The sequence below is a fragment of the Amblyomma americanum genome, chromosome 9, assembly GCF_052857255.1.
Source record: "Amblyomma americanum isolate KBUSLIRL-KWMA chromosome 9, ASM5285725v1, whole genome shotgun sequence".
Taxonomy (NCBI): Eukaryota; Metazoa; Arthropoda; class Arachnida; order Ixodida; family Ixodidae; genus Amblyomma; species Amblyomma americanum.
In genome coordinates this window covers 25,567,917-25,591,362 of record NC_135505.1, presented here as the reverse complement: position 1 = coordinate 25,591,362, position 23,446 = coordinate 25,567,917, and the positions used below count along the sequence as shown (strand labels likewise).

The 23,446-nt window shown below is 47.2% G+C and overlaps 1 protein-coding gene and 1 pseudogene across 2 annotated transcripts; one reads left to right on the top strand and one right to left on the bottom strand.

The window, feature by feature from the left end:
• The first annotated feature begins 7,879 nt into the window (after positions 1-7,879).
• Positions 7,880-10,438, top strand: LOC144104188 (uncharacterized). Its single transcript, XM_077637059.1, has 10 exons — positions 7,880-8,279; positions 8,556-8,733; positions 9,014-9,046; positions 9,135-9,194; positions 9,281-9,319; positions 9,390-9,434; positions 9,846-9,893; positions 9,958-9,999; positions 10,092-10,130; positions 10,217-10,438. The coding sequence occupies exons 1-10, from the start codon at positions 8,129-8,131 to the stop codon at positions 10,356-10,358; spliced, it is 777 nt and encodes a 258-aa protein (XP_077493185.1). The 5' UTR covers positions 7,880-8,128; the 3' UTR covers positions 10,359-10,438.
• LOC144103250 (uncharacterized) lies at positions 10,362-14,021 on the bottom strand (annotated as a pseudogene). The gene is made up of 8 exons (XR_013308280.1): positions 13,696-14,021; positions 13,490-13,615; positions 13,159-13,318; positions 12,746-12,909; positions 12,070-12,348; positions 11,015-11,338; positions 10,578-10,674; positions 10,362-10,433 (listed from the first exon to the last, which is right to left on the bottom strand). The product of XR_013308280.1 is annotated as an uncharacterized LOC144103250 (transcript).
• Between the last annotated feature and the right edge of the window lie 9,425 nt (positions 14,022-23,446).

The window sequence follows — 23,446 nt, the reverse complement described above, 5'->3', positions numbered from 1 at the left end:
CACTGGCCTGGGACGATATTCCCATAATCATCCTCGGAATCCACATAGCCTGGTGGACAGTAGGTTGTTTTCCGGGCAGAAGAGATGATGTCATGGAGAGCGCAGCAAGCCAGGACAGCAAAGGTTGCATTTTGGGGTAGAAGGTTCATGGGCCCAAGCAAGATTCTCCAACGAGCTGTCAAAATGCCAAAGGCATTTTCCACGATGTGCCTGCACATTTTGTAAAAACATGATTATTTGCAGCTGTGCTTTAGCATTACACAAGTTATTTTACTTCAAAGAAGTTTCTCTGAGTGCACTTCATCTATTAGTAATTGAAAGAATATCACATGAGAGAACATTTGCTAAATCTTGTTTCAAAGGTGCATACACACCAAACTTTAGTGCTTTATTCACTGCTTCATTGCCTTAATTCACCATACGACTAAATAATGCTGCCTCAAAAGAAAGTGTGACAATGAATGAAAAAAACGGGGACCATATTGCAGTTTTCTTGTGCCTCATGCGACCTGTGTAAAACTGTAGTATCGAAGCCACCATTTGGCTATTTATGCCGGAACAGCGTGACTAAAGGAATTCATTTTTAAACTATGCATTGGTCGTAGACAAATACAATGTGGTGATTTATGTTTATAATGCCTCATGAATCATTACAAAGAAGAAAACACACTATCAAGAAAAGGTGTTTAAAACTTAGTTTTTTACAGGCCGGAACGAGAAGTATGTACTGCAGAAAACAATTTTCTCTTGCTTCCTTGTCACTCAATCACAGCATAAGATACTGTACTGAGCCATCGCTGGGCATGAAAAGCAGCGCAAGAACACTTGAGTTCGTCCTTTTTTTTCCAACAACACAAATAAAAAAATGCCATATTTTTACAATGGCATTCAATACCTTGCTCTGCTCAGCCGGTAGTTGAACACCCTCTGGATTGGCAGCATGCTTTTGCCCGGGAATGGACGCAAAAAATCTGTCCTCAATTGGAATGCTTCGTCCCCAACAAAAACATGCGGCGCAACCTTCTGGCTTTTTGGAAGGCGTGCTGCTGCTGGTAGGGCCACGACGCCATCATTGAGCTTTTTTCCAAATGTGCACGATTTGAAGACTCCGCCGTCACTGTGTCGGCCTGGTGCACCGACATCTACCATCATGAACTTGTACTTTGCATCCACGATGGCCATCAACACAATAGAGAATGTCCCCTAATAAAAGGAGAACATTAGGCATGCATGAGCACCCCTTGTATATGTATGACATCTGGTTCAGCTTATGAAGTGAACAGTACCTTATAGTTGAAAAAGCTGCTTCCAGAATTTGGTGGTGCAGTAATCTGGACGTGCTTTCCGTCTACTGCTCCTACACAATGAGGAAAGTTCCAACGCCTGCTGAATTCTTGTGCAGATTCCTCCCATTGTGCAGGCCCTGGCTCCTAAATGAAAAAAAAAGAGCAAACCTGAATATTTGGGCGGATGGTTTGGAAGTGAGAGATGCTAAAAATGGTCTTGCTTTCTGAATTAGTTCATTTAAGCCACTACAATGCTCTTCACTTTTGCCCTTTTGGCTCTTTCATGCAAATTTAAGATTGCTACATCGCCTATTAAAGTTCCACAACCAGAGTCAGGAACAGAATTAGGCAAGAAATACATACAGGCAGGTAGAGCGGCTCCAAGTGCTTCCAGATCCCTCTGCAGGCATTGTGAATCACAAGCCGACATGTTGCTGGTGCAACTCGAAATGTCAGTGCTATCTGCTTGATTGCCATTCCCGAGGATAGGTACCTGTGTATGATAAGAAAGTAGTTGAAAAGTTGTGTGAGAGCGTCACTGAAGTCACAAGTGCTACAGTACCTGAGGGTTATAGCAAGTCTCTCTTCAGAGCAAAGAGGCTCCCAGCAAACAAAATTCCTCCTCAGGTCACTGCGGACAATGCTGTGCAGTTCGTCAAATTGCTTCGGACTCATCCGATAGTATCGGAAGAACATGTCTTCATCTGTCTTCATGACTTGAAACTGCAATGACAACAGTGAAACAAAAATTACCAACTGACACCAAATATTTACCCCACCCTTCATCATTACACAAATGGTAGGTGACGTACAGAGATGTGGAGCTTATTTTGTGATTATTAATATTGGAGTGGGCATTTTTCTAGCGACGCGGACCACAGTTTACATCGTCCCGTTTTATAAAGTCACACCGCCAGCCTCTCTACCAAGTACTGGTTCTTAACAGCGTGTGTTGACATTAACGCAAAATCGGGAGTGGTACACACCAAGCGTAACAAAGTGACTTCCGAGTGCATTCTGAGCTCTCAGATCCGAATCTTAATCAATGCGAAAACACCGCAGGTGCTGAAGCAAAACTGGTCAAGGGTACGTTGGCCTACGCTGCCGACGCGGCAACCAGTTTCTCAGGCATATGCGGAAAAGCAACGCTAGAGAATGCAGCCGCTTACAATGACACACCACGGAGTTCCTGGATTCATCGCAATTAACACAGCTCGTATGAAGCCATTCGTGCACTTTTAAAAGTGATAAATACATAACGTGGGTGGCATTCAGCTGGCATCTTAAGCATGGAAAAAATGCTAGTTATGAATTACGACCTCCGACTGGCACAAAATTTGATTATGGCAAGCACAAGCCGCAAAACATTCAGCTGGGCGAGTTGGTACAGATACATCATGTAAAACATAGCAAAAAAATGACGAGCACAAGAAAAAGACAAAACGAAGAGTTGGGGGTAGTTAAAGTTCCCGAACGCACAACAGGAGATCGATCGCTACAGACCGACAAGTTACTTACCGCGGTGTGGTATTCACCCTCCTCCTTTCTGACTTGCCAGATGGGGTGCACCCAGAATTTCCTCTTTCTTTTCTTCTTGGTCCCTCATCTTCATCAGCAATATTCTTTTCTTTAACAACAAAAGACGCCGATGTACCCCCATGGACACTGGGTTTGGTCACAAGAATAGAAGCGGCGCGTTCTCCCTCGCAGTAACGCTTCCTGCTTGCCGTCCGCGCGAAGTAAATGAAAACTCTTTTTAAAATTAGTTTTCAGCAACGAGAGCCACAAGCAATGTACAGAACGAAGCTCAGATAGAAACTCTGCGCAATCCGCAACGGTCCACCGTTTCAGTCGCACAAGGTCGCCAGACGAAACATTTCCGGCCAACTCTCTCCGCTGAACTTCCACAAAAATATCGATACAATACTAAACATACCTGGTAATGTGTCTAGACATATTAGTAGGGCATTTATTGCATAATTTATTAGTTATAACACAAGAAAACAACATATAAGCATTGTTCGTTCATTTAGTGGTAGCCAAAACATTTTTGCCTTGTCTGGCCACACTGCGGCGGCGAACAGAGCGAACAGCGGCGCGGCGCTGCGAAGCGGTTCGCGGAGAGGCAGCTAGAGCGACCCGGAGGCCAACAGATGGAATTAGGAAGCGAACGTTTGGGGCGCAGGAGAGTTCTTGTGGTCGGGGACTCGAATGTAGCGAGGGTTGAGGGAGGCGTTCTGACGGCAGTGAAGGCAGACAGGCGGGTGCAGGTGGAGGCTCAGTCGGGAAAGTGCATGGTGGATGCAATGGCCAGAGCCCGGGAGGTGGTGGTGGGCAGCATGGATGGCGAACACCTTGTGGTCATCCATGCTGGTCTCAATGATGTACTGCAGGGGAGGAGCCAGAATCTTGAGACGCAGTTGGAGGTTGGGATGCGTAGGCTTAGAGAGGCCTCTGGGAGTGTGCATGTGACCATATGCACAGTCCCAGAGGTCCAGAGACAGGCTCGCGAAACGGAAAGGAGGGTCGTGGAGACTAATCGGGTAATTAGGCTATTGAGTCGACGACTAAGATACGAGGTGATGGAGGTGAACAGGGAAGTGTATGAGGTTAGGCCCCACCCTTTTGCACAGGATGGCATCCACTACGGTGGTGCCACTGGCAAGAAGGTGGGTAGTAGGATAGGTCGCCAGGCAACAGCTTTTTTGGGGGGACCCAGAGCTCTGATGGAACCAGTGTAGAGAAGGAAGAATTAAGATCAAACGGACAATGGAACCATAGGGGAAGAAAGAGACGCAAGCGCCAGGGCCAAGTTAATTCAGATATAGGTTTCATTAACATGCAAGGTGGCAGGAATAGACTGAAATGGGAGGAAATAGAAGAACAGTTAAGACAGGAGGAATTAATGGTATATGGTTTAGCGGAAACACATCTTAGAGACATGGAGCAACCACCCTGTAACCAAGACTACGCATGGGAATATTGCAATAGAACAGAGAGCAGCAGAAAGGGAGGTGGAATTGGGGCATTCATTCATAAAAGTATGAATTTTCAAAGGGTTAGACTGGGATGCAGGGAACATTTATGGCTAAAAGGAACAGTGGCAGGCAAGCTAACACTCCTTGGCTTTGTATACCTGTGGACAGGGGTCAATGCCAGAGAGGAAAACAGGAAAATGTTAGAATGTATTGCAAGCGACATTGATGAGCTAGGAGGACAGGGCGAGATAATTATATTAGGTGACATGAATGCACACATAGAAGACCTGGATGGGTACACGGATTAGACAGGAAGCATGCTGCAGGACATGTGTGACAGGCATGATTTAGTTGTATGCAACAGCACCGAGAAGTGTGAAGGGCTCATAACATGGGAGGCGGGGAGTCTGCACTCGACGATAGATTATGCACTAATGTCACAGAGGATGTATAACAGATTAGGGGTAATGAGCATAGATGAAGATGGTTCCAGAAGTCTAGGTAGTGACCACAAGCGTATCAAGTTGAGCTTCAGAGGAAAAAGCAATGTAGGACTGAAGCAAGATGAACAATCAGGGGGAAATTTTTACTCAGAAAAGCAATTGGAAGTAGCAGCCAAAAGAATCGAGAAAGTAATTTTTGAGGATAGTGAAACAGAATGGACTTATACCAAATTAACTCGATTACTGGAGCTAGAGCTAGCTAAGGTGCGAGTAAAGTTAAAAGGGAAAAGACGCAAACCCAAGAGTTGGTGGGATGAGGAGGTCAAGAGGGCAATAGAAAAGCGCAAGGAAGCATCCAGAGAACACAGATATTCCAAGAAGAGGGGGGAACCAAAACCCGAAGTAGACAGAAAATGGGATACCTTCATAAAGTGTAGAAGGGACGCATCCTATTTGATTAATGAGAAAATTAGAAGAAAGGGTGCCCAATGGATGTCAAAAGTAAATAAAAAGGATAGAAAAGCAGCCCAAAAATTCTGGAAACATCTAAATGCAATGAGTAATAAAACTAGGCTAGAACAAAGGTTTATTGTTACAGATGAGGGTATTCGACTAGAAGGGGATGAAGCAATAAAACACATAGGAACAAGGATGACGGAAAAATTTTCAGCAAAGCACGTGGTACATAGTTTATCGAAGGAGGATAGACCGGTTACAGCAATAGCTTCACTTGAGCAAGGAGAGTGGGAAAGGGCAGAGAAGAAGGTTCCTAGTGGCACATCAACAGGACCAGATGGGATCCCGATTATGTTGATAAAGAAGTTAGGACCAAAATCCAAGCAAACATTATTACAGGTAGTGAACAAAATGATAGTGGATGAGAAAGTCCCCGATGAATGGCGATTAAGTAGAATGAACATGATATATAAGGGAAAGGGGGACAAAGCAGACGTAAGTAACTATCGCCCCATAACAGTGACATCTGTGGTTTACAGGGTGGTGATGCAAATTATAAAGGATAGACTGCAGGCTTGGGTGGAGAACGAGGGGGTGTTAGGAGAACTACAGAATGGGTTCCGGAAACAAAGGAGGTTGGAGGACAATCTATTTTCATTGACACAGTGTATAGAAATTGCGGAAAAGGAACATAGGCCCTTATTGCTAGCATTTCTGGATATTAGGGGAGCCTATGACAACGTTACTCAGGAGCATTTGTGGGACATATTGGGCACATTGGATGTGGAAAATGGAGTAATTAATCTTTTAAAAGATATATATAGAGGTAACAGAGTGCTCATAAAATGGGAAAAAAATGTATCAGGGCCTGTAGAGATACAGCGGGGGCTTAGACAAGGATGTCCTCCGTCCCCTTTGTTGTTCATGTTGTACCTGCAAGGTTTGGAAGCCAAGCTAGAGGGGAGTGGACTAGGCTTCAACCTATCTTTTTTCAAGCAAGGGGAATTGATTAAACAGACATTACCGGGACTAATATACGCGGACGATATAGTGATAATGGCTGACAACAAGGAAGACCTGCAGAAGTTGTTAGACATATGCAGTACAGAGGGAGATAGATTAGGCTTCAAGTATAGTAAGGAAAAATCTGCAGTCATGATATTTAATGAAGAGGGCGGCGAGCATAGAATACAGGAGTTCGTGCTAAAAGTAGTGAATGAGTACAAGTATCTTGGGGTGTGGATAAATAACAGTGCTGAGTATCTGACAGAGCATGAAAAATATGTAATGAATAAAGCTAGTAGGAATGCAGCTGTCATGAAAAATAGGGCACTGTGGAATTACAATAGGTATGAGGTGGTAAGAGGGATCTGGAAAGGGGTGATGGTCCCTAGCCTGACCTTCGGGAATGCGGTCCTGTGTATGAGGCCAGATGTTCAAGCAAGGCTGGAAATTAGGCAACGGGGAGTAGGGAGGTTAGCTTTGGGAGCACATGGCAATACACCAAATCAGGGGGTACAGGGGGATATGGGATGGGCGTCTTTCGAGAGCAGAGAGGCTAGCAGTAAGATAGCATTTGAGGAACGATTGAGAAGGATGGAGGAAAAGCGGTGGGCTAGGAAAGTTTTCAGATACCTGTATATAAAGAATGTTGACACGAAATGGAGAAAGCGAACTAGAAAATTGACAAGCAAATATCTGGACAGCAGTAAGGGGCAAATCAGCAATTATCGGTTAAGAAAAAGGTTAAAGGAACAGAGAGAGCGTTGTGGAAAACAGGGATGCTGACGAAATCGGCACTGGAAACATACCGGACCTTTAAACAGGAAATTGTCAAAGAAAATATCTATGATAATTGTAGGGGAAGTTCTTTGCTGTTTGAGGCCAGGACTGGAGTTTTGCGGACTAAGACGTATAGAGTCAGGTACCAGGAGATAGACACTTTGTGCATTGCGTGCGGAGAGGAGGAGGAAACGGCTGAACACTTGATACTTTTCTGTAAAGGGCTTCACCCTACAGTGGAAGGCAGCGGGCTGACTTACCCAAGGCATTGGGGTTTAGGGATAGTGAGGGGAAAGTGGATTTTAAGAGGTTAGAAGTAACCAAGCGAAGGTTATCTGATTGGTGGCTAAAAGCAAGACAGGAGTAAAATTTCACAAGACATGGCTAGGTGGCTTGAGCCACCGCCCGATGTAAAGGGTTCAGCCGTATCCATCCATCCATCCATCGAGCTTTCGTTTCACATGCATCGCCGCTGCGCTACAGTGGCTGGAATACTATTCCAGCCACTGTAGCTGCGCGTTGCTACAGTGGCTATTGTAGCGTTGCCCACCGCTGCGAAAACCAATGTTGCTGGCAAAAGATATGCGCCTGCAACCGGTTTTGGTGGCCTGCAAACACAAAAAAGCGCAATATAAAAGCATTATTTTGTCATTTCTTTTCATAGTTTATTTAAATAAATATAATTATTGCGTTTTAAGCATTAAACAGCGCTCTATACAATTTCTTTCCTAAACAAAAGTTCGTACGTGCGGCGTACAAACTCGCGTGGCAACGCCGGGCCAGTCTAGCCACCCTTGCCGGGCGGTCATTGGCTGAGATGCGGTGCTGCCGCGTCGCCGCCGCGAAAATTTCCAACTTGCCCGAACCTCGCCGCTCCAGCCGCTGGGGCTTTCTCCGCCGCTTGAGAGAGGGTGTATGCGCCGCGGCGGCGGAGTTCGGTTCGGAGTTCGGAGGCGGTTTGGTCTGCCGCGCAGAGGATGGGTCGAGGAGCCATTTTCGGCGGCTTGCCGCGTGCCGCGAACCAATGAGAAACGTCCAGGCTTTCTCCTAGCGCCACCTCTTGGCTACTGCCAAAGTTAACTTCCAGCGGCGGCGGCAGAACCACGATCGACGACCGAGCGCTCCGAGCCAGCCGCGACAAACAGCGCTAGTGCTTTCTTCTCGTGTACATCCACGTGACAAAATGAATTTCAACCGGGAGAACATGATGGAACAATTTCTGGAGACTGTTCGCGTGTTCCCCTTTTTGTACGACAAAACTCACCCGGAGTACAAAGATAAGGACGCCAAAATGAACCGGTGGGCGATCATCGGCAGAACATTCGATCTGACTGGTGAGTTGTTTTCATTCTTTATCTGAGTTTCCGCTGAATGTTCACGTCGGCAGGAATGTGCGGGGGTGAGCACACTTGTTTAGAGTGCTCTAGCGGTGTGCTGCGGAGCAAATGATGTGGAATCTCGGTTTCCTACGGGCATGGTGATTTTGCTTGAGCGGTTCGCATGTCGTATCAGGCTGCGCGCTTCGTACAGCGCCGCTTGAGCACTCAAACAAGTTGCTCATCTTTTCATTTTTCGACCTTTCTTGGTGATAAACAGTGGCATTTCTGTAGGACCGCAAGCAGCCGCAAAATTTAAAAACGTGAAGGATCGTTGGCTGAAAATTGTGTCGGCGTCGGAGGGGAGCCGGAAAAGTGGCGCCGGAGGAGAGGCCGGAAAGGTCCACACGAAGTGGACACTTTTTGACATCGTGGATGGCATGCTGAGGAGCACACCACATTATGCCGAAAGGTAAAAAAAAAGACAACTTAGTTGCGTAGCCATCTGCGCCAACTCAAGCCTGGCATTGATAACTTCACTACTGTCACCTGTCCTACCATTCTTTTTAAGCTGCTTTCTTCGTGTTTAATATCTCTTTACGTAATTTGACTGCCCAAGCGTCTGTGTTTTTAACAATTTATTTTCTCTTCAGCTGCGCTGATAGCTTCGCTATTGGTATTTTCACATTACCTTTTTCCTGGCAAGAAATCTGCAGGCTTTGCATCAAAACACCTCAAATTTTACATTTCAGGTCTTCATCAAATGTGCCCCCAGAAGAGGACATGTACGTTAAGTCTTGTTTTCATAAGTATAACTTCAGTTTATAAAGCTTCAAGTGATTTATCTTGTTATGCATCTGTGCTTTTGTGCAGCTCCATTCTGACATCTCCACTGTCATCCAACAGCCCTTCCAGTCCTAGACTGGTGGCCAGGTGTGCACCTCGTAGTTTGCTTACCATAACGGTTACTGCAGCGAAACAGTTTATGTACAACATTGTCATTTCATTCACCTGTGCAGCTGTATATCAAGCCCGGCTGCTGCGCTTTTTCAAGAAATGTAAGCTGTACTAATTGTGGTGTCATTATCCACCAATAGTAACAACATCCTATGTCTTTATATAATGCAGGTACTCTGACAGCCCCAATGACTTTACCGATGAGGACGATTTGAGGTGAGTGGTGATTTTCAGTTTTCCTAGCTGTGGTGCACCCCAGGTTCCATGTCAATACACCCTTTTCACCAGCCTTTCGCGTTTAAGAGTGTGTCCACTCTATTATGCGCTGTTATGCTGCACTCCCATACAAATGGATTAGTTTTATGTACATACAGATCTTGGCTTAGTTACTGTCATGACTCGTCGCTGGTCTGCAGTTTCAAGTGAATCACACACTCAACACTGCAATGCACGGGGAAAAACTTGTGTTCTATTTAATGACTGCACGTCTAAAAACTGCAACAAGGTGTGAAACCAAGCTTTCGGGTACTAGATGAGTGTGATATGTCTTGCTCCTTTTCATAGCATTGCAAGTAGACAACATGTTTTTTGCACGACATAAATGGCAGCATTTTTATTTTTCTATAGGCTCCCCAGCACATCAGAAGGTGCGGCATCTGCTGCTGGCTCTTCAGGGTAAGTTGGTGTTCACTTTCTTGTGTCGGAATATGACACCATAACAAACATTTTTTTGAGGCAGGTTGTCAACTTCACAAGCAGGAGCCGCTGCCCCAGATCCAGGGTAAGAAAGCTGTGCGCACTTTCTTTTATTGGAAGCAGACATACTTTTCCAGTGCATTTCTCTTGAGTCTAATGATGTGGCCTGTCCTGCAGGTCTGCCAAAAGGCGAGCATCCGATGTACCTTCCTCTCGGTACTGGCATGGTTCACATTTCCTGCGGTATTTGAATGATAATCAGTGATTGCAAGAAAACATTGTGCGGATATATTTATATGCAGGACCAAAAGAAGGCAGTCTGACAGCTTCGACGATGCGGTGAAAGATGTCTTGAGGAGCTGCTCAGCTACGCTGTTAGAACTAAAAAAAAAAATGAAATGCCTGCACCGAAAGATGACAGTCAAGAGGCAGCACACTGGATAGCTGCTAAACTGAGGATGCTACCACACAAAAAAAGATGTGAGGTAACATTCCAAATCCACAAGCTGCTGTATGAAGCTGAAATGGAGCAGTATGAATAAATGAAATGTAAAGTGCAAGCAATCGATAATATTTTTCTATGAATGCAAGCAATTTCAGCTTTCTTTTGACATGATAGTGTTTGTGCATGCTGACAAGTAGTTGCCTGTTATTGGAAATTACCTGCCGTCCTGCACGGGTCACGACACTTTCCTGCCATGGCACCTGGCCGTCGCTCATGAAGTAGGATGCCAGCCTATCCCTTATCTCCAATGCAGCACTGTAACACAGAAATGCACGAGATGTTCAACCTTTTCCTTCAGCTTATTCTGCCTGTCTGTCTGAGGTCACAGTTCTAATGGGCGTGTTTTACTCCTCGTCGTTAGCTGTACCCACTGACATTGTTTAAAACATGAAATACGCATGTATTTTTGCACTGCTACAATTCTTAACACAAACTCTAATGAACAAGATCTTATGTCGTGTTAAATGATCAAGTTAAATCAAATGTTTTGAATGTTTCGCTGTTTGTTATCGATGAGCTTCAATTGCTTTAATGTAAATAAAGCAGGAAATGCAAACTATTATTGATTTCATGCCGTCATGGAAATAATAGTTACCAAGCAGAGTGGTACCCCTGGTCTGTCCATCCAGGAAGGGCACTACTGTCGTTCCTCCATGCCCCATTTGTGACATTTCCCTCCCAGTCTTCATGGTCAACAAATCCGGGAGGGTTGTACGTTGTTCTTGAAAACATCGAATCTTTCATTAGAAAATTGTGGAGCGCCACACATGCCTTTACAATGTTCTCGGTGGTTTCTTCTGACGCTCGAAAGGGTCTTTTCAGTATTCGCCACCTACTAGCCAGGATACCAAAACTGTTTTCTATGAGCCTCCTTGCACGACTCAGCCGGTAATTAAACACTGCCCTCTTCAAGTACTCGCTGTACTGGCTGACCCTGTAGGCATGAAGAGCTAGAAAAAACAAAAGGTCAGGGCATTAAAATTGCAGCAAACATGTACATACTTAGATGAAGAAGGCAATGGCACTAATTTCAAATCATTGAAATAATTGGCAGCTCTGTGCACCCACTGAATACAACTTGAAAAGAAAAAAACTGTTCCTACATCTTATGTCCTCTGGGTGCCTGTTTCTGGAGCGGACAATTTGAAATGATACATAAACTGATATTATAAGGGTTTTTATTCATTTTTTGCATGCTTAAGCTAAGCTAAAGAAATGCTACATAGGGCCCCCTTTGGCTGCATTGCACAACTTGAGATTTTCGTATATTATCCAGTCAGTAAAACAGGTTAAATAGTGCTCATGCATTTGCTTGCAATCATTCAACTAAACCATATATGTCAACATTACATTTTATTACTGCATCATGTTATTGCTTTCACATAAAATGCAACATAACGTAAATTATCAGTAATAAAACTATTTTAATACACTCATATTGCACTGCATACACGAAATTTAGTCCTCTGAACCATTTTTTTTTCCATGCAGAAACTAAACCTTTCCTTGTAAGACTTGCTATATATATGCATGCAGGCTAGACTGGATTTGTAAATTTTTTGTAGAAATTGTTTGACCATTTTTGCCGTATGTATGCATTGCACGAAACTGTATCTGCTATGGCAAACAGCGGCAGCAGTAACACAGTACAGCTGCATTAATATTTCATCTCGGCAATCAGAGGAAGATGTCAGCATTAAAAGTAATTGAAGTAACTTGCCACGTCAAGGATAAGGCCGCATGAGGTAAGGCTTCAATGGAAAGGCCTCATCGCCCACCATCAAGTATGGTATCAGTCCCGCTGAGCCCACTGTTGCTGCTGGGGGGATCCCAAATCTGCGCTCGCCCAATATATGCATCAGCTTCGTTCTTAACAAAACTCCTCCATCGCTTTCTCCCCCGTTGTGGCCAACGACCACATACACAAATCTGAAATAAAGCAAGAAGTTTCAGTGTAGCCCATTTAGCATCTGATGCAGCACATGACTTTCTCCTTGCTCCTTCTGAAGTCACTACTGCGTTCAAGTCTTGTAAAGTCATTTCTGTGCTGCATTATAGTTTGACTAAATATACATGCCACACACAATCATAATTCAGAGATCGCCATTTTAACATCTGCTGCTATTTGTGCAGAATCAAATATGTTTACTGTCAACCTACATGAGCAAACCATTGCAATCATACACCTGTCTACGCTATGCTCCTTAATTCGTCATGTAACTTACACCACTGAACTGTCCTCTTTTCTTTCAGTGCATACAATAGCACTCTCTTTCAATGAATATAATACACTGTTTTCATGATTCACAAGAAAAATGCACCATACCTATAATGTGCATCGCATGTTGCCATGAGGACTGTGCTGAATGACTTTTTGTAATTAAAGTTTCGTGACCCTGAATTTGCAGGACATTCAATGCTCCCATGCTTGCCATCAATACATCCAATGCAGTTGGGAAAATTCCACTCGACAAGCATGTCTGTGGCAATCTGAAAGAGTGATCAGGAGGCAATATAATATGAGACTGTGACAAAACAATAGCGTAGTAATGCATAAGGCAACCTTTAGTTGTCTTATGCATTATGAGATGCAGGAGTTCAACACATTTGAAAAGTCGGTACGCAGGCGGCATTGGGAAAGTCAGTAGCATAACAAATGAGGTAAAGAAAGGCAAGCTGGACGCTTGTCAACACTATAAACCCTCTCCGCAGTAACAAAACGGACTGCAGTGCACTTACTTTTTTCCATTCTTCTGCTGTTTGTGGAAATCTTACATAGGTTGGCTGAAGTATTTCCCATAATGCAGCACAAGTTTCTCTTACGATCATTCCAGCCGTTGATCGTCCTGTCAGGAAGTTGAACGACAAACTTCTCATTGTGTCGCCGTTTGCGAGAAATCTGAAAAGCGTATTCTCATCACATACGTCTCAAAGGATAAATGAGGAGGGGGGGGGGGGGGATGAGTTGCATCACAGTGCTCATGCGGTATGTTTTACACAATATTTTCCGAGGGACCGCTGATCAGGCACTGTGACGGGACAGTACCGGGTCACGGACTTTCGGACTTACCTTACTGTCATGGCAAGTCAATCGTGTGCGGATATCGACCGCCTGAACGGAGTGTCCTGCCGCTCAATCACAGGCCGAACTAGGTGGAGCAATGTGTCGAACGAGCTCGGCGGCATCCGAAGGAGGCTATAATCAAGAATCAAAGACATCGCTATCACGTCACACACACGGTACACTACGCGTTTGAAAAGGTTGTAATCACTCACTCTCGGAAGAAGCCTTCATCTCGGGCGCGCAGCCGGGGAAGCAAAGCATTCGCTTGCCCTTCAACGTCTCGGTAGCGCCAGCAGGGGTGCACCCAAAACCTTCGTCTGCGTGCCTTTTGCGCGCGCCGCCGTCGCAACAGCAGGGAACACACAATGACCAAAACGCTCATCGTCGTCAGAACATCGTCGTCTGCACCTGCCATTGCAGAAGTCAACGCGATCAGCGCGGTTGATGAGGGACGAGGAGCTGGTATGTGGTCTGTTTACCGAGCAAGGAAAAAGCGCGCGAGAACCGCGAAATCGCGCCTATGCTCGCGCAGTTCGAGACAAGGTGAGATCAGCGCTGTCACGTGACTCCGTGGCGGCCGCCGCGCGCACAACCAATGTGGCCTCTCTGTCGCGCGGCGTTCTTGCCACCGGCGGCGTGCCGCGCGCGTCTTGCCGCCAGTGTGTGCGTACCATTAGCCTGGCCGGCGTCCCGCCAGCGCGTTTTTTTTTTTTCGCGTCTGCCACCGCTACCGACGAAGAAACGCTGTGTCCACTGGCTGGGCTTGCTTCTGCCATTGCACCTCTCACTGATCGCTCACGAGAGCACGTCAAGCGGCACAAAAGTCAAGTGGCACAAAACAAGTGAAGCGGAAGAAAACAATCGAAATAGGGCTCCGCGAATATCGCACTACCGAAGTGCAGCCGATCAGATCACGCAAGGCTCAGAGTCCAAAAAGGAGCCATATCCGGTTCTGGCGATAGACGTCGCCCGCTGAGCGCGACAGCCGCCGCCGGCCCGACCAGACCGCTTCCTCCTATCGCCGCGGCTGCGCTGCTTCGAGAATTTACGACAGATGGCGTGTCGAACGTACTGCGCATAGTCTCTAACTGCGCATAGAGTGACTAACTGCGCATCATCTGCGCATGCGCTCTCGGTGCGCAGCCGTTGCGCCGTGTCGGGGCGCGTCATGACCAGCCTGACGTCAGCCCCTTCAGTGTTTCTCGTCTCGTCCTCTGTTTTTAAGCGCTGGTTTTTAATATGACATCACTGACCACCACAGGCGCTCGCACGCGCGCCGAGGCCGTCGGAGGCCATTCGCGTGTTTTGAAGCGCTGCCGCCGACAACGTGGAGAGGGAAGCCGCCCTTGCTGCGCATGCGCCTTTGACGTCGATTCTCATCAGGTTCAGGCGCATGGAGGAAGGAAAACCGCGCGTGACCCCTCTGCGCACCGATGCCGTCAGGGGGAATGCGGCGCTGCAGCTAGCGGCGCGGTAAGCTCAGCCGCTCAGCCGCGTCGGCCTTGCACACGTCGTTGCAGTTTTAGTCTTTCAGTTTTTGCGCACGTCGTTGCAGTTTTAGTCAGTTCAGTTCGTTTCGTCGCCTGTATTGGAGTGTCTATAGCAGCATTTTTTTATGCGAGGGCGAGATGCCTTCAACAGCAAAAGTGGATGTGGCTGTAGGCCATCACAGCTATACGTTGAGCGACAAAGCGTGCGCGGCTGATATATTACATTGCAGGCTATGTGGCTAAGAAGGGTGTTTTGACAACTCATTGTGAAGCCTGCAGAAGCTCCAGGGACTCCGGAACAGGAGGGGGGGGGGGGGGGGGGGGGGGGGGGGACGGTTGCCCCCCAGCATTTCTCCAGAGGGGGCAGCGCCCCCCCCCCCACCCACGTCTCCAACTTCTTGCACTCAGATGCGATTTCTGACAAATACTTCAATTTCAGGACGTCATAAATGTAAAGAACAGTGAGGCTGAGCTCGTTCGCTTCATACCCAGCCTTAAAACGTTTAATATCAGTAACCTAAACCAATCATGTCCCAGCAGAAATGGTTAATTGACTGAGCTCTGTTCATGAGCATGACTACTAGCATTGAAAAGGTATGAACAAACTTTTTTAATGCAGTCGATCACTCCTCATCTGTACATTTTTATATATATGTAAACTTGCCCATTTCAATTCAGGTTTTATATGCATTACAAATATACTTTTGAACAGCGAAATATGATAATATTAACAAAAACTAAATAAAATAATTAAAGATTTAAATAAAAGATGGAATAAACAGACAAACAACTAAAAAACTCGAAGACCTGCCCACCACTCGAAAAAAAAAAAAAACTTCCAGAGTCCCAGCAGAACAGCATGTCTCTGTGATAAAGGCAGCCTACCCAAAAAACTTCCAGCTGAGGCAACTAACGAGTTGGACCCTGGGAGCCTTTTACATTCGTCAGTCTCATTTTACGATCTTGTCAACGTCCTGGAAAACAAACTTGCGTACAGCCAAGCGCTCTTGCATGCCGAAGCTGCGGCAGAGATTCTACAGTCAATTGGTGATGTGCCAAAAATTGGTTGTTCTGAGCATTCTGTTGCGCTGACAGCATCAGGTGCACGTTTTTATTGCCTGACAAGTATTGAGCTCTTGCTTAAGGGTATGAGGATAGTGAGAAGAAACGGAAAACACTGAAACCTTGTGTGTTGTAGATCAAATTCTGCAAAAGTCCCCCCCCCCCCCCCCCCCGAGGTTAAAATTTGTTAATAGGATTCTGCTTTCTAATGGTTTCATCTGGTCCCAGAAGGAAGCCGTAGATCTGGTTTGCTGCTGGTTGAAATGGTCCCTGTAGGGCACCGAATGGTGTTTTACTTGTATCTACTGGTCCCAGAAGGAAGCCTTCGATCTGGTTTTGAGCTGGGGTCTGCTGGTCCCAGAAGAGAGCCAATTCTGGTTTGCTGCTTGTTGAAATGGGGCCTTCAGTTGTAAATCAACAATTTCATGGCCAGATGTGTTGTTTCGCTGTCTAGAATCGTCGGAGATTGCTAACAGCTTACATGAGCGTCAAGATGGCATACATGCTACAGGCTCGCAAGCGGCGACAAAAACTCGTTTGTGTGTGTTCGGGCGGCGCTCGGATACTGATCCGGAGTTCCCGGGTTCGAACCCGACCGCGGCGGCTGCGTTTTTATGGAAGCAAAACGCTAAGGCGCCCGTGTGCTGTGCGATGTCAGTGCACGTTAAAGATCCCCAGGTGGTCGAAACTGTTGCGGAGCCCTCCACTACGGCACCTCTCTTCCTTTGTTCTTTCACTCCATCCTTTATCCCTTCCCTTACGGTGCGGTTCAGGTGTACAACGATATATGAGACAGATACTGCGCCATTTCCTTTCCCAAAAACCAGTTATTATTATTATTATTATTATTATTATTATTATTATTATTATTATTGGGGCGCTTTCAACCAATGCGACTGCAGTTGCGAGGTCCTACGGCACGCGGTACAACGTGCTCTTCTCGCCGTAGTGGCTGCGTTTCGATAGCGGCGCAACGCACAGAGTCAGTGCACATTAAAGAAACCCAGGTGGTTGAAATCATTCCGAAACCTTCCACTACGGCGTCGCTCACGTCCTGGGCATCGTCTCGAAATGAGCACGCACAATACGCGCTTCAATCCAGCTGCGCAACGCAAACTGCGCTTTGAAGCAGCATATTTCACGGGAATAATGATGCGAGTTCACGAAACATTATTTTATGGTAAAGATTCATTCTTTGACACTCGCAGAAAACTCGGGATTAGCGAAACGGCCTCATTTTCGCCTCAGTGGTAAACATTTAGCCTACGCGATGCGCTCATTTCGGCTGCGCGCCTTACCGCGCCTCTGCTGTCAGCGCCGCCACAAGGCATCGGCGCGCTGCGGGGCCATGCTTCCCCGGCCGGTTTTCACACCTGCCCACTCTAGCCACCCTAGCAGAGGCCACGCGCCCCAGTGTTCCTTTTGATTGACGCTACCTTTACACTGCTATCTTAATTCGCACGCCTGACAAAGAAATTGGCGTCTCGTCATGCAGCAGACAACAGAGGGAACATTCCACTCCTGGCAAGTACGAGCTGCTAGCGCATTTTCCTATTCCCGTCGCAGGCGACCTTCCAAAGCCGATAGCCAAGTCGACTATTCGCGTCCGGACGCTGTGGGCTACTGGCATTCCCTTATCTTCGCTGTAGATTATAAATCATGAATTATGTCGGGCACGTTCACTCGCTCAGTGTTGTTTCGTGAGGCTCGAATGAGCCTCAAAGCGTACAAATGAGCGAATGAATGAAAGCGAATGAGCGTACAAAGGCGACGAATGCCCAGAAGGTGTGGAAAAACAGGACTCGTGCGCGTCTGAAGAATCATGAAAAGGCTGCTGAGCGGGGGGGGGGGGGGGGGGGGGGGAGTAAAAAGCAGCACGCCGCTATGGGATGTAAGACGTATACGATCCCTGGCCGACTGGCCTTTGTAACGTGTGCGCCTCCCAACCAACCCAAGGCGAAGAAAAAGAGCTTGAAGATTTGATTACAAGTGGCATTTATTCAGTAAAGCTCAAAGATGGCAAGATACGATAACTGCCGTTCGACCAAAGTTAGCATGAAAGCATGCAAAGAAATCCTCCCTCAAAAATGCTGCAATAAAAACGGAAATAAGTCACTATTACTGTGCGGTTTGAGGGGTAGACATTGTTAAGCGCTAAAATCTGGCAGTTTGCAGTGCTGGCAAATACAAGTGAAATAAAAGCACTGGTCAAGGAACGCGGCGTTAATAAGGCGCGACGACTAATGGCAATTGAAGCAATTTTGCAATAGATGAAAATACGGGTTCATAGCCGAAAAATCAAGGAACCAGCTAAAATAAGGGATGTAACGTGTACAAATGCACAAAACATCATTGTACCAACTCTAAAACCAACTGTGCAGGAAACGCGTAAAGCGCAATGTCCTAAGCATCTCGTTCTTTCGTTTATGGGAGGGCCGCAGCTGAAAACAGGTTGAAAGACAAAATGCCTCTCACTGCATGCCGTCCCCTTCGGTCAACCTTTAACCAGCGTCATCGCGTTCAGCTTTCCCCTCCTTGTTGTCGTCTTTAGCATCCCTTTCTTTGTCGTCGACGTAAATGTCATCGCCTTCAGCTCCCTCTCTCTTGTCTTCAGTTTTCCTGTCGTCGCCTTTAGCTTCCTCTCTCTTGTCTTCAGCTTTCATGTCGTCGGCTGCAGCTTCCTCTCCCTTCTTGTCTTCAGCTTTCATGTCATCGGCTTCAGCTTCCTCTCCCTTGCCTTCGGCTTTCATGTCGCCGGCTTCAGCTTCCTCTCCCTTGCCTTCGGCTTGGATGTCGTCGGCTTCAGCTTCCTCTCCCTTGCCTTCGGCTTGCATGTCGTCGTCTTCAGCTTCCTCTCCCTTGCCTTCGGCTTGCATGTCGTCGTCTTCAGCTTCCTCTCCCTTGCCTTCAGCTTGCATGCCGTCATCTTCAGCTTCCTCTCCCTTGCCTTCAGCTTGCATGCCGTCATCTTCAGCTTCCACTCCCTTGCTTTCAGCTTGCATGCCGTCGTCTGCACTTTCCCCTCCCTTGTCTTCAGCTTGCATGCCGTCGTCTTCAGCTTCCTCTCCCTTGTCTTCAGATCGCATGTCGTCGTCTTCAGCTTCTTCTCCCTTGTCTTGTGCTTCCGTCGTTGGTGGCTCAGGCTGATGGGCAGGAGAAGGTGCATGTACATCTACTTTGACCACGACAGTCTGTGGGCCCTTTCGCCGGCAACTTTCTTTGGCTCCTCGACTGCACGGCCAGTGTAAACTACGGCCAGAGCCCTCACGACCAACCCAGGGCGGCACTCGAAGGCCACCTCTTTAAATGGCATGATATCGGGTTCTGGACCCGGCAGCTTTTTCTTCAGCGATGACTTCAGTGGCTTTGGTGATTCAGCCTTCTTCAGTGGTACTGGAATTTCAGCCGACTTGGAGCGAATGCGGGAACTGCTGCGACGCCACGTATACTTCTTTGGAGTATCCTGCAATGTCTCTGACGATGCGCCAGAGGTCGATGGCTGAGGCTCATATGGAGGAGACTTCTCGGCAGCAGGCGCCGATTTCGGGCGTGCACCCGATGTCGATGGCTGGGGCTCGGATGAAGGCGCTCCTGGTTGGTGCAGAGGAGATGTAGTTGGGGTTTCCGCAGCTTGGCATGTCCTGCACAACTGCTTAGAGGATGAGGCCTTCTTCCAGACTGTCAGGACAGCGCTCTTCATGGGAGACTGCCGCGTTTTCTCGTAACTGACAGCTGGTGGGGCAGCAATGCCAAGGAGGCAGTAAGGGCACCGCAGCGGTTTCAAAGGGGATGCTGTATCATCAATGGGAAACCTTTCCTCGCAGTGCGGACATGTCATCGTGTCGGGGCTACCAGAAGACGTAGATTCCGTGCTGCGACCGCACCTGAAACACAAGAGCCCCAGAGAAGAAGTCGACGATAGGTCGTCATCGTCGCTATCGTTGTCGTCAGCGCCCCTTCGCTTCTTGCGGGGAAGGCCCTCCTGCGGTGAAAGCTGCCGCCGTTGCTCTTCAGCCATGTCGCGATCGGTTGCCTTTACCACGTGCGAGAGTAATTTCCAGGAGGTCTTCGTTTCCTCGGTTCCAACACCTCGATCTGGCAGGGGAAAGGTTCACGCAAAGGGCGGGCGACAAGTGAGCGTTCGGTTTCACTGGTTCTGATATTTATAGGCTCCCAATGCAAGGTATCAGGCTATCTAGTTTGTTCCGTGCTAAACACTTATCGAGGGAGTTACTGCAGCGTCAATGTCACTATCATGTTTCTTCTTAAGTCACCCACATGCAGACCCTACTTGTATTATCGCAAACGTAACTGCGCACGCACAAAGGAGGACGCGAAGGGAACAGAACCAACACATACTCGCGACTGATTTCGCTTCCGATAAAACGTATACCCTTATACACTCCAAACTGCCAAATCCCGGACTAAACACAGTCCAAAAAAATTGATGATGGCCTAGCCCTGCGAGGCCAGGATATACTTGGCGTAAGCGCGGCGACATCTGGTTCGGAAGAGTTCTTATATGAAAGGCGCGCATTCACTCATCATCATCATCAGCCTGACTACACCCACTGCAGGGCAAAGGCATCTCCCATGTCTCTCCAATTAACCCTGTCCTTTGCCAGCTGCGCCCACCCTATGCCTGCAAACTTTCTAGTCTCATCCGCCCACCTAACCTTCTGCCGCCCCCTGCTACGCTTGCCTTCTCTTGGAATCCACTCGGTTACCCTTAAGGAGCAGCGGTTATCTTGCGCCCGCAGTACATGCCCTGCCCAAGCCCTTTTCTTCCTTTTAATTTCGACTAGGATGTCATTAACACGTGTTTGTTCCCTCACTCACTCGGCCACTTCCGGTCTCTTAACGTTACACCTATCATTTTCCTTTCCATGTCTCGCTGTGCTGTCATTTACTTAAGCTGAACCCTTTTCGTTAGCCTCCACGTTTCTGCCCCGTAGGTGAGTACCGGTAGGATACAGCTGTTGTACACTTTTGTCTTGAGGGATATTGGTTACCTACTATTCATGATCTGAGAGAACCTGCCACATGCGCTCCAGCCCATTCGGCTACTTCGGCTACTTTAACTATCTTATCCATATTGCTAATGACATTGCCCTCTTTGTCTCTTAACGCATACATCTGGTTTTCCCTATACCTATTTTCCTCTTCACCACTTTTAGGTTACCTCCGTTCTTTAAGGCATGCTCGATTCTCTCCATATCAAACTTCGTTATGTCGGATACCTTGCGCTTATTTATTTTGCGCCTTTATTCACGGTTAAACATCGAGCTGTCGTGGCGAAGTGGTAGCGTCTCCGCCTCAAATGCCAAAGGCCGTGGTGCGACTCCCAGGTTTGACACAGGGCTTTTTTTATTCACCTTTGTGACGTCACTGCTCCTCGCGCAGCACTGCTCTCCAGGATGCACGCGAAACTGGTTAACCTTGGCCAGTGAAGCTTACGCTACAAAAATTGGCGGTGGTGCAGATCTGGTTAAACCTGGGGTGGTAAGATAGCTGCAGCTGGCCGAGTAGAACCTGCTCAGCTGATTTTAGTCAGTCTTTCGCCGCTCCATTTAGCTGGGCGTTCCTTCTTCATCTTCGTCCCACTTGACACGGCGCACAGCCGTGGCAGCTCGGTTTCGCCGGCGCCTCCGGCAGCAGCAGCTCCTCCGCACCACGTGGCTGGCCACGTGATCAGCCGCGCCGCCGGCAGCTGCTTCGCAACACGCGACGAACCACGTGACAGCGTGGCGGAGCCAACGTTTATAGATATCTGTAAACGTTGGGCGGAGCAGCCACGGGGTGGCAGCACCGCCACCGCCACGCTGAAGGCTCGAAATGCTACGTAATGTAGCTATCACTACAAAACCGGCTCTCTCTTTGGTACAAGTCAATATGTGGTTATCATCATCATCAGCCTGACTACACCCACTGCAGGGCAAAGGCCTCTCCGATATCTCTCCAATTAACCCTCTCCTGTGCCAGCTGCATCCACCCTTTTCCTGCAAACTTCCTAATTTCATCCGCCCATTTAGCCTTCTGCCGCCCCTTGCTACGCTCCCCTTCTCTTCGAATCCACTCCGTTACCCTTAAGGACCATCGGTTGTCTTGCCTTCGCATTACATGCCCTGCCCAAGCCCATTTCTTCCTCTTCATTTCGACCAGGATGCCATTGACACGCGTTTGTTCTCTCACCCCCTCTTCCCGCTTACGGTAAGATACAGCTGTTGTAGACTTTTCTTTTGGGGGGATATTGGTAAACTGCCATTCATTATTTGAGAGAACCTGCCATATGCCATATGCGCTCCACCCCGTTTTTAATCTTCTTGTGATTTCCCTCTCAAGATCCGGATCTCCTTTCACTACTTGTCCGAAGTAGACGTATTCCTTTTTCACTTCCAGCACCTCGCTGCCAATTGTGAACTGCTGTTCCCTTGCTAGACTGTTGAACATTACTTTGGTTTCCTGCATGTTATTTTTTGGGCCCACCGTTCAGCTCTGTCTGTCTAACTCATTGATCATGATTTGCAGTTCATCTCCTGAGTGACTCAGCAAAACAATGTCATCAGCGGATCGTAGATTATTTAGGTATTCTCCATTAACTCTTACCCCCAACTGTTCCTAATTCAGGTCTCAGAATACCTTCTGTAAACAGGCGGTGAATAGCACTGGCGAGATCGTTTCTCCTTGTACGACGCCCTTCCTTTTTGGAATTTTATTGCGGACTTTATGGAGCTATGACTATGGTAGCTATGCAGTTAATTCCTACACATATCTTCCAGTATTTGGCATAATGCTCTTCTACACCTTGATTCCGCAATGCCTGTATGACTGCTGAGGTTTCCACTGAGTCAAACGCTTTCTAGTAATCAATGAAGGCTATATATAGGGGTTTGTTATATTCTGCGCATTCTCTATCACCTGATTGATAGTGTGAATATGATCTATTGTGGTATATCCTTTACGAAAGCCTGCCTGATCATTTGGTTGATTAAAGTGTCAGGTTGCCCTGACTCTAGTAGCGATTACCTTAGTAAATACCTTACTTGTAGGCACGGACAATAAGCTGATCGGTGTGTAATTTTTCAAGTCCTCGGCGTCTTCTTTCTGATGAATTAAGATCATGTTTGCGTTCTTCCAAGCCTCTAGTACGGTCGCGGTCATAAGGCATTGCGTATACAGGGTGGCTGGTTTTTCTAGTACAATCTCCCCTCCGTCCTTCAACAGATCTGCTGTTACCTGATCCTCACCAGCTGCTTTTCCGCTTTGCATTGCTCCTAAGGCTTTCTTTGCTTCCTCATTCGTTGCTGGCGGGATGACGCATTGCTGTGCGCTACTGTCTCTATAATTAAAGTTCTGATTACATTGGCTACTGTATAGATTTGTGTTGAACTCTGCGGCTACATTAACTATC

Coding starts and splice junctions, on each gene's coding strand:
- LOC144104188 (XM_077637059.1), top strand. CDS start 8,129: ATGAATTTCAACCGGGAGAACATGATGGAACAATTTCTGGAGACTGTT. Junction 9,320..9,389: donor GCTGCGCTTTTTCAAGAAAT/GTAAGCTGTACT, acceptor TATATAATGCAG/GTACTCTGACAGCCCCAATG. Junction 10,000..10,091: donor GCCGCTGCCCCAGATCCAGG/GTAAGAAAGCTG, acceptor CCTGTCCTGCAG/GTCTGCCAAAAGGCGAGCAT.